The sequence below is a fragment of the Patagioenas fasciata genome, chromosome 33 (assembly GCF_037038585.1).
Source record: "Patagioenas fasciata isolate bPatFas1 chromosome 33, bPatFas1.hap1, whole genome shotgun sequence".
Taxonomy (NCBI): domain Eukaryota; kingdom Metazoa; phylum Chordata; class Aves; order Columbiformes; family Columbidae; genus Patagioenas; species Patagioenas fasciata.
The window spans coordinates 552,442-563,350 of NC_092552.1; the positions used below are offsets into that span (position 1 = coordinate 552,442).

The following is a 10,909-nucleotide window of genomic DNA, read 5'->3' on the forward strand; positions in this document are numbered from 1 at the left end:
TGTCCCCCCCAGGCCCCCCCGCCGGGACTGGCGCTCGTTGCTGCCCGAACTGGCCCGGATGGTGCCCTGGCCCCGCGGGACGGGGGGGCCCCGCACCCAGGTATGGGGGGGACACCCATGGGTGCTGGGGGTGGGCACCCATGGTCTGCACCCCCACCCATGGGTGTCCCCCCCATGTCCCCCCCCCAGCGGGAGGTGCTGGAAAACGCCCTGAGCTACATCCGGTTCCTGCAGAGGACCCTGAGCAGCGTCCGGGGGGGGGCAGGTAATGGGGACCCCCCCCCAATTCAGGGACACATCCCCCCCAACTTGGGGACACCCCCAGTGATCCACCCCCCAAAATTTGTGGACCCCCCCCAAGTGACCCCCCCCACATAATTGGGGACACCCCACTGCCCCCTCCATTAGGGACCCACCCACTGACCCCCCCCCCAAAATTGAGGACCCCCACCCAGTGACTCCCTCTCAGAATTGGGGACCCCCCACTGACTCCACCTCCCATTGGGAACCCCCCCACTGACCCCCACCTCAATTAGGGACCCCTTGGTGACCACCCCCCCCAATTGGGGACCCCCCTAGTGACCCCCCCCCAATTAGGGACCCCCCCAGTGACTCCCTCCCAGAATTGGGGACCCCCCCACTGACCCCCCCCTCCCATTGGGGACCCCCTCGGTGACCCCTCCCCCCACATTGGGGACCCCTCCACTGACCCCCCCCTCAATTAGGGACTCCCCAGTGACCCCCCCCAAATTGGGGACCCCCCCAGTGACTCCCTCCCAGAATTGGGGACCCCCCCACTGACCCCCCCCTCCCATTGGGGACCCCCTCGGTGACCCCTCCCCCCACATTGGGGACCCCTCCACTGACCCCCCCCTCAATTAGGGACCCCCCAGTGACCCCCCCCCCAAATTGGGGACCCCCCCAGTGACCCCCCCCGTCCCCACAGCCCCCCCCGCTGACCCCGCTGACCCCTCGGGGGGTGACCCTGCGGTGACCCAGAGGTAGGTGACACTGGGGGGGGGTCACCGGGCGGGGGGGGCACCCATGGGTGCTGACCCCCCCACCCCCCCAGGCTGGTCCCCTATGAGGACGAAGACCCCCCCAAAGCCACCAACCCCTGGCTGGGCCCCACTGGTCCATACTGGGATGAACTGGGCCGGGCCGGGGGGGTCCCCGTGTCACCCCCCCCGGGGCGGTTGGGGCCATTGGGGCTCAGCCCCTCCCTGGTGGCTTCGCCGCCCCCCCCGGGCCCCCCCGATGACGTCATTCGAGGTGGGTTTGGGGACACGGGGGGGGTGACAATGGGGGTGTCGTCCCCTCCCCCCACTTGGTGTCACCCCCAGTGTCCCCCCCACCCCCCAGATCTGTTCTCTGACATCTATGGCAGCCTGAAGGTGGGAATGACCCCCCCGTCACCCTAATGTCACCCTAATGTCACCCTAATGTCACCCTCATGTCACCCTCATGTCACCCCAGTGTCCCCCCAATGTCACCTCAGTGTCCCCATTGTCCCCTCACCCCAATGTCACCCCCTTTATCCCCCCCAATGTCACCCCCATTGTCCCCCCAATGTCCCCCCCAGTGTCCTCATTGTCCCCCACCCCAATGTCACCCCCCTATTGTCACCCCCAGTGTCATCCCCATTGTCCCCCTCACCCCATTGTCCCCCTCACCCCATTGTCCCCCTCACCCTATTGTCCCCCCCACCCCATTGTCCCCCCCACCCCATTGTCCCCATTGTGACCCCCACCCCGATGTCCCCCCCATTGTCCCCCTCACCCTATTGTCCCCCTCACTCCATTGTCCCCTCAGTGTCCCCATTGCCGCCCCAGTGTCCCCATTGTCCCCCCAGTGTCCTCATTGTCCCCTCATCCCAATGTCGCCTCCATTGTTCCCCCCAGTGTCACCCCCATTGTCCCCGCCAGTGTCCCCATTGTCCCTTGCACCCCATTGTCCCCTCACCCCATTGTCCCCCCAGTGTCCCCATTGTCCCCCCAGTGTCCCCATTGTCCCCCCAGTGTCTCCATTGTGCCCCCCACCCCGATGTCCCCCCCATTGTCCCCCCAGTGTCCCCATGGTGACCCCCACCCCGATGTCCCCCCCATTGTCCCCCCAGTGTCCCCATTGTCCCCCCCACCCCATTGTCCCCCCCAGTGTCCCCATTGTCCCCTCCACTCATTGTCCCCCCCATTGTCCCCCCCATGTCCCCGTTGTCCCCCCCACCCCATTGTCCCCCCCATTGTCCCCGCAGTGTCCCCATTGTCCCCCTCACCCCATTGTCCCCCCCATTGTCCCCCCCAGTGTCCCCATTGTCCCCCCACCCCAATGTCCCCCCCCATTGTCCCCCCAGTGTCCCCATTGTCCCCCCACCCCGATGTCCCCCCCATTGTCCCCCCATGTCCCCACTGTCCCCCCACCCCAATGTCCCCCCCCATTGTCCCCCCAATGACCCCACTGTCCCCCCACCCCAATGTCACCCCCATTGTCCCCCCAGTGCCCTCATTGTCCCCCTCACCCCATTGTCCCCCCACCCCAATGTGTCCCCATTGTCCCCCCATGTCCCCATCGTCCCCCCACCCCGATGTCCCCCCATTGCCCCCCCATGTCCCCATTGTCCCCCCACCCCGATGTCCCCCCATTGCCCCCCCATGTCCCCATTGTCCCCCCACCCCGATGTCCCCCCCATTGTCCCCCCATGTCCCCATCGTCCCCCCACCCCGATGTCCCCCCATTGCCCCCCCATGTCCCCATTGTCCCCCCACCCCAACGTCCCCGCATTGTCCCCATTGTCCCCTCAGGCCCCCGCGGTGGCAGCGCCCGAGCCCGGGGGGGGCAGCTCGGGGACCCCGTTGGGGACATCGCGGGGACAGCGCAGGGGCCAGAAGGGCCGGGGGGGGCAGGGGACCCAGGGGACCCAGGGGACACGGGGCCACCCCCCCCGTGCCAAGAAGAAATGCGTGAACGGCTTCATCATGTTCTGCCGCATCAACCGCAAACCCTACATCAGGTGACACCGCGGGGACACGGGGGACATGGGGGGACATGGGGGACATGGGGGGACATGGGGGGACATGGGGGATATGGGGGATATGGGGACACTGGGGGACATGGGGACATGGGGGAACATGGGGACATGGGGGGACATGGGGGATATGGGGGATATGGGGACACTGGGGGACACGGGGACATGGGGGACATGGGGACATGGGGGACATGGGGGGACAAGGGGGACATGGGGACATGGGGGATATGGGGGACATGGGGGACACGGGGACATGGGGACATGGGGGATATGGGGGACATGGGGGACATGGGAGATATGGGGACATGGGGGACATGGGGACACAGGGGACATGGGGGACATGGGGGGACATGGGGGATATGGGGGACATGGGGGACACGGGGACATGGGGGGACATGGGGGATGTGGGGACATGGGGAGTATGGGGACATTGGGGGACATGGGGGACATGGGGACATGGGGGACATGGGGACACAGGGGACATGGGGGACATGGGGGACATGGGGGGACATGGGGGATGTGGGGACATGGGGAGTATGGGGACATGGGGGACATGAGGGACATGGGGATAGTGGGGACATGGGGACACAGGGGACATGGGGGGACACGGGGGGACATGGGGGATATGGGGGAGACAGGGACATGGGGACAGTTGGGACATGGGGGACATGGGGGGAGACGGGGGACGTGGGGACATGGAGACACAGGGGACATGGGGGATATGGGGACAGTGGGGGACATGGGGGACAGTGGGGACATGGGGGGACACGCGGGACATAGGGGATGTGGGGACATGGGGGGAGACGGGGACGTGGGGACACGGGGAATATGGGGACACAGGGGACATGGGGGACACGGGGGATATGGGGGATATGGGGACAGTGGGGACATGGGGGACACAGGGGACATGGGGGACATGGGGACCCTGGGGGAGACATGGGGGGACATGGGGACAATATGGACATGGGGACCCCTAGGATAATGGGGACATATGGGGACATTGGGACCCTGGGGACAACAGGGACATTGGGGGACATGGGGGATGTGGGGACATGGGGGGGACGTGGGGACCCCAGGGACATGGGGACCATGGAGGGACGTGGGGACCCCAGGGACATGGGAGAGATGTGGGGACATGGGGACACTGGGGGACATGGGGACACTGGGGACAACATGGGGAGGCTGGGGACAGCGGGGGGGTGGTGACATAGCGGTGACAATGTCAATGCCAATGTCACTGTCAATGTCGCTGTCACCGTCACTGTCAATGGCACTGACAATGTCAATGTCACCGTCAATGTCGCTGTCACCGTCACTGTCACTGTTAATGTCACTGTTAATGTCAATGTCACTATCACTGTTACTGTTAATGTCACTGTCACTGTCAATGCCATTGTCACCATCACTGACACTGTCAACGTCACTGTCAACGTCACCATCACTGTTACTGATGTCACTGTCTCTGTCACTGTCACCATCACTGTTAATGTCACCATCACTGTCACTGTTAATGTCACCGTCACCATCACTATCACTGTTACTGTTAATGTCACCGTCACTGTCAATGTCACTGTTAATGTCAATGCCATTGTCACCGTCACTGACACTGTTAACGTCACTGTCAATGTCACCGTCAATGTCACCGTCACTGTTACTGTCACTGTCACCATCACTGTTAATGTCACCATCACTGTCACTATCACTGTCACTGTTAATGTCAATGTCACTGTCACCGTCACTGTCACCATCACTGTCAATGTTGCTGTCACTGTCACCATCACTGTCACTGGTAATGTCAATGTCACTATCACTGTTACTGTTAATGTCACTGTCAATGTCACCATCACTGTCACCATCACTGTCACTATCACTGTCACTGTTAATGTCAATGTCACTATCACTGTTACTGTTAATGTCACTGTCAATGTCACCGTTAATGTCCATGCCATTGTCACCATCACTGACACTGTTAACGTCACTGTCAATGTCACCGTCACCGCCAATGTCACCATCACCATCAATGTCACCGTCACTGTTACTGTTAATGTCACTGTCACCATCACTGTTAATGTCACCATCACCGTCACTGTCACCATCACTGTCACTGTCAATGTCGCTGTTAATGTCAATGTCACCATCACTGTCACTGTTAATGTCACTGTCAATGTCACTGTCACCATCACTGTCACTGTCAATGTCACTGTTAATGTCAATGTCACTATCACTGTTACTGTTAATGTCACTGTCAATGTCACCGTTAATGTCAATGCCATTGTCACCATCACTGACACTGTTAACGTCACTGTCAATGTCACCGTCACCGCCAATGTCACCATCACCACCAATGTCACCATCACTGTTACTGTTAATGTCACCGTCACTGTCAATGTCACCGTCACTGTCCCCGTCCCCAGCGCACACCCGGGCGTGGCGTCCACGGCGGCCACGCGGGAGCTGGCGCAGCTTTGGCGCAGCCTCCGGCCCGACCAGCGCCGCCCCTACTGGTGCGTCCCCAGCTGTCCCCAGTGTGTCCCCAGCTGTCCCCAGTGTGTCCCCAGCTGTCCCCAATGTGTCCCCATGAGTCCCCAGCTGTCCCCATGAGTCCCTGATGTGTTCCCATGTGTCCCGATGTGCCCCACTGTGTCCCCAATGAGTTCGTAATGTGTCTCCGATGTGTCCCCGTGTGTCCCCAATGTGTCCCAATGCATCCCCAATGTGTCCCCATGTGTCCCCAACGTGTCCCAATGCATCCCCAATGTGTCCCCAATGCGTCCCAATGCATCCCCAATGTGTCCCCATGTGTCCCCAACGTGTCCCAATGCATCCCCAATGTGTCCCCAATGTGTCCCAATGCATCCCCAATGTGTCCCCAGTGTGTCCCAATGTGTCCCCATGTGTCCCTAATGTGCCCCAATGTGTCCCCACGTGTCCCCATGAATCCCAATGAGTCCCCGATGTGTCCTCAATGTGTCCCCATGTGTCCCTAATGTGCCCCAATGTGTCCCTAATGAGTCCCCATGTGTCCCAATGCATCCCCAGTGTGTCCCACAATGAGTTCCCAGTGTGTCCCCATGTGTCCCTAATGAGTCCCTGATGTGTCCCAATGTGTCCCCAATGAGTCCCCCATGTGTCCCAAAGCATCCCCAATGTGCCCCACCGTGTCCCCACGATGTCCCCACCGTGTCCCCACGCTGTCCCCACGCTGTCCCCACCGTGTCCCCAGCGCCCGCGCCCGGCGCTTCAGCCGCCTGCACGACCGGGTGCTGCGCCCGGACAGCGGTGACAACGACGGTGACAACGACGGTGACAAGGACAGCGACACCGACCCCCCCGCGCCCCTGCAGCTGCTGCTGGACGCCCGGGGCGGGGGGGACGCGCAGGGACATCCCCTCCTGTCCCCAGCCCCCTGATGTCCCCTCTGTCACTGCCCCCCCCCATTGTCACCCCTTGTCCCCCCCCTTGTCCCCACTCATCGTCCCCATTCCCAGCGCTTTTAACCCCCAAACTATTTATTGGCCCTGGGGGGGCTGGTCCTGCCCTGGGGGGGAATGGGGACCCTGGGGACATTGGGGACCCCCCCACCTCCCCTTCCCTGAGTTGAGCAATAAAACCCCGTTGGTGTCTCTGTCCCCCCCACCGTGTCCCCAATGTCCCCAATGTCCCCAACAGCTTCAATGGAGCCTTTTATTGGGGTGGGGGGGTCGGGGTTGGGGGCCCCCCCTCAGTTCTTCTTGGGCATTGAGGCCCGAGCCAGCGACCACAGCGAGTAACAGGTGCCTGGGGGGGGACAGTGGGGACAACGGGGGGTCAGGGGGACCCAGGCGTCCAGGAACCCCCACAAGACCCCCCCCACCCCAAAGGAACCCAGGCATCCGGGAACCCCCCTGCAAGGGACCCAGGAACCCCCCCCACAGGGACCCAGGCGTCCGGGAACCCCCCCGTCATACCAAAGGGACCCAGGCATCCGGGACCCCCCCAAGGGACCCAAGACCCCCCCCATACCAAAGGGACCCAGGCGTCCGGGAGCCCCACCAAGTGGCCCAAGACCCCCCCACCCCAAAGGGACCCAGGTGTCCGGGAACCCCCCAGGTGACCCAAGAGCCCCCCCTTACCCAGGGACCCAGGCATCCGGGATCCCCCCAGGTGACCCAAGACCCCCCCACCCCAAAGGGACCCAGGCGTCCGGGAACCCCCCAGGTGACCCAAGAGCCCCCCCATACCCAGGGACCCAGGCATCCGGGAACCCCCCAAGGGACCCAAGACACCCCCCACCCCAAAGGGACCCAGGCGTCCGGGAACCCCCCAGGTGACCCAAGACCCCCCCCATACCAAAGGGACCCAGGCGTCCGGGATCCCCCCAGGTGACCCAAGACCCCCCCACCCCAAAGGGACCCAGGCGTCTGGGACCCCCCCAGGTGACCCAAGACCCCCCCACCCCAAAGGGACCCAGGCGTCCGGGACCCCCCCAAGGGACCCAAGAGCCCCCCCATACCCAGGGACCCAGGCATCCGGGAACCCCCCAAGGGACCCAAGACCCCCCCACCCCAAAGGGACCCAGGCGTCCGGGACCCCCCCAAGGGACCCAAGACCCCCCCCATACCAAAGGGACCCAGGCGTCCGGGACCCCTCCAGGTGACCCAAGACCCCCCCATACCAAAGGGACCCAGGCGTCCGGGATCCCCCCAGGTGACCCAAGACCCCCCACCCCAAAGGGACCCAGGCGTCCGGGAACCCCCCAGGTGACCCAAGACCCCCCACCCCAAAGGGACCCAGGCGTCCGGGAACCCCCCAGGTGACCCAAGACCCCCCCCATACCAAAGGGACCCAGGCGTCCGGGAACCCCCCCAAGGGACCCAAGACCCCCCCCACCCCAAAGGGACCCAGGTGTCCGGGAACCCTCCAGGTGACCCAAGACCCCCCCATACCAAAGGGACCCAGGCGTCCGGGAACCCCCCAGGTGACCCAAGACCCCCCCACCCCAAAGGGACCCAGGCGTCCGGGACCCCCCCAGGTGACCCAAGACCCCCCCACCCCAAAGGGACCCAGGCGTCCGAGACCCCCTCAGGTGACCCAAGACCCCCCCATACCCAGGGACCCAGGCGTCCGGGACCCCCCCAGGTGACCCAAGACCCCCCCCATACCAAAGGGACCCAGGCGTCCGGGAACCCCCCAGGTGACCCAAGAGCCCCCCCATACCAAAGGGACCCAGGCGTCCGGGATCCCCCCAGGTGACCCAAGAGCCCCCCACCCCAAAGGGACCCAGGCGTCCGGGATCCCCCCAGGTGACCCAAGACCCTCCCACCCCAAAGGGACCCAGGTGTCCGGGACCCCCCCAGGTGACCCAAGACCCCCCCACCCCAAAGGGACCCAGGCGTCCGGGCTCTCAGTCCCCCTTCGCCACCCCCCCATGCCCCCCCCCGCCGCCACGGGGACCCAGGCGTCCGGGCACACATTCCTCCCCCCCCCGGTTAAAAATAGAACCCAGGCGTCCTGCCCTCCCCTCCCCCCGCCGCAGGGGGACCCAGGCGTCCTGTGCCCCCCCCGGGGTGTCCCCCCCCCCACCAGGGGTGTCCCCCCCCGTACCCACGGAGCAGATCAGGGTGGTCAAGTGATAGAGCGCCGAGTCCAGCGCCCCCCCCTTGAGATGAACGGGGAGCCCGTTGTCCTCCTGGGGGGGACACGGAAGGGACATCAGGGACGTCCCACCCCCCCACAAAGGGACCCAGGCGTCCGGGGACACCCCACCCAGGGACCCAGGCGTCCGGGAAGACCCCCCCCCCCATCACTTAAAGGGACCCAGGACCGCGCCCCCCCGCCCAGGGACCCAGGCGTCCGGGAAGACCCCCCCCTCCCACTTAAAGGGACCCAGGCATCCGAGAACCCACCCCAAAGGGACCCAGGCGTCCGGACCCCCCTCACCCCCCTCCCCAAAGGGACCCAGGCGTCCGGGCCCCCCCTCACCCCAAAGGGACCCAGGCGTCCGGGACCCCCCTCACCCCAAAGGGACCCAGGCGTCCGGGCCCCCCCTCACCCCAAATGGACCCAGACGTCCGGACCCCCTCCCTCCCCAAAGGGACCCAGGCGTCCGGACCCCCCCTCACCCCAAATGGACCCAGGCATCCGGGACCCCCCTCACCCCAAATGGACCCAGGCGTCCGGACCCCCCCTCACCCCAAAGGGACCCAGGCGTCCGGGCCCCCCCTCACCCCAAATGGACCCAGGCGTCCGGGCCCCCCCTCACCCCAAAGGGACCCAGGCGTCCGGGCCCCCCCTCACCCCAAAGGGACCCAGGCATCCGGACCCCCCCTCACCCCAAATGGACCCAGGCGTCCGGGCCCCCCCTCACCCCAAATGGACCCAGGCGTCCGGACCCCCCCTCACCCCAAAGGGACCCAGGCGTCCGGGCCCCCCCTCACCCCAAAGGGACCCAGGCGTCCGGGCCCCCCCTCACCCCAAAGGGACCCAGGCATCCGGACCCCCCCTCACCCCAAATGGACCCAGGCGTCCGGGCCCCCCCTCACCCCAAATGGACCCAGGCGTCCGGACCCCCCCTCACCCCAAAGGGACCCAGGCGTCCGGGCTCCCCTCACCCCAAATGGACCCAGGCGTCCGGGCCCCCCTCACCCCCCACCCCAAAGGGACCCAGGCATCCGGGACCCCCCTCACCCCAAATGGACCCAGGCGTCCGGGCCCCCCCTCCCTCCCCAAAGGGACCCAGGCACCCGGACCCCCTCACCCCAAATGGACCCAGGCGTCCGGACCCCCCCTCACCCCAAAGGGACCCAGGCGTCCGGGCCCCCCCTCACCCCAAATGGACCCAGGCGTCCGGGCCCCCCCTCACCCCAAAGGGACCCAGGCATCCGGACCCCCCCCTCACCCCAAATGGACCCAGGCGTCCGGGCCCCCCCTCACCCCAAATGGACCCAGGCGTCCGGACCCCCCCTCACCCCAAAGGGACCCAGGCGTCCGGGCTCCCCTCACCCCAAATGGACCCAGGCATCCGGGACCCCCCCTCACCCCAAGTGGACCCAGGCGTCCGGACCCCCCCTCACCCCAAAGGGACCCAGGCGTCCGGACCCCCCCTCACCCCAAATGGACCCAGGCGTCCGGACCCCCCCTCACCCCAAATGGACCCAGGCATCCGGACCCCCCCTCACCCCAAATGGACCCAGGCGTCCGGGCCCCCCCTCACCCCAAAGGGACCCAGGCATCCGGACCCCCCCTCACCCCAAATGGACCCAGGCGTCCGGGACCCCCCTCACCCCAAAGGGACCCAGGCGTCCGGGCCCCCCCCGCCACCCCAAGTGGACCCAGGCGTCCGGACCCCCCCTCACCCCAAAGGGACCCAGGCGTCCGGGCCCCCCCCTCACCTGGAACAGCTTCTGGTGTTCGTGGACGCGGTTGTGCAGGCGCCGGGGGGGGGGACACGGGGGGGCCCAACGAGCGGAGCAGCGCGGGGGGGGCGGCCTGGGAACGGACCCCCCCATAGGACCCCCCATAACCATGACCCCCCCATTCCCACCCATAACCCGCCCATACGCCCCCCCCCCCATTTCCCCCCTCTTCCCAGGGACCCCCCCCCCCATTCTCCCCCCATAGGGTCCCCCCGTGACCCCCCCACTCCACAAGACCCCCCTGACACCCCCATTTCCCACCCCCATTGGACCCCCCCCTTCAAGTGTCCCCCCCTACCCGCAGGACCCTCATCATCCTCTCTCCGGTGTCACCACCAAGGGCACCGTGGGGGGGGGGGAAACACACGGGGGGAGGGCGGGGCCACCGGGAAGGGGGCGGGGCCTGGTGACTCCGCCCCTTGCACTGTCACGTGGTTCAGGTCATTTCCCTCCCCGCCCCCTCCGGGGTTCTGTGACCCCCCCGTGACCTCCC

The 10,909-nt window shown here is 66.0% G+C and overlaps 2 protein-coding genes across 3 annotated transcripts; one reads left to right on the plus strand and one right to left on the minus strand.

Annotated features, from left to right (window-relative positions):
• Window positions 1–6,656, plus strand: MEIOSIN (meiosis initiator). 2 transcript variants are annotated; one of them, XM_065859483.2, is made up of 8 exons: window positions 1–100; window positions 190–265; window positions 947–1,001; window positions 1,073–1,272; window positions 1,363–1,394; window positions 2,799–3,007; window positions 5,437–5,526; window positions 6,246–6,656. In XM_065859483.2, the coding sequence occupies exons 1-8, from the start codon at window positions 59–61 to the stop codon at window positions 6,430–6,432; spliced, it is 891 nt and encodes a 296-aa protein (XP_065715555.2). In that variant the 5' UTR covers window positions 1–58; the 3' UTR covers window positions 6,433–6,656. The 2 variants fall into 2 exon arrangements, with proteins under 2 accessions (XP_065715555.2, XP_065715556.2); XM_065859484.2 differs by lacking the exon at window positions 1,363–1,394 and having other exon boundaries at window positions 6,246–6,416.
• A 36-nt stretch (window positions 6,657–6,692) lies between these two features.
• Window positions 6,693–10,729, minus strand: COX7A1 (cytochrome c oxidase subunit 7A1). The gene is given in 5 exon segments (XM_065859492.2): window positions 6,693–6,799; window positions 8,606–8,690; window positions 10,393–10,458; window positions 10,460–10,489; window positions 10,715–10,729. Coding segments are annotated over 5 exon segments (252 nt in total). The 3' UTR covers window positions 6,693–6,743.
• Between the last annotated feature and the right edge of the window lie 180 nt (window positions 10,730–10,909).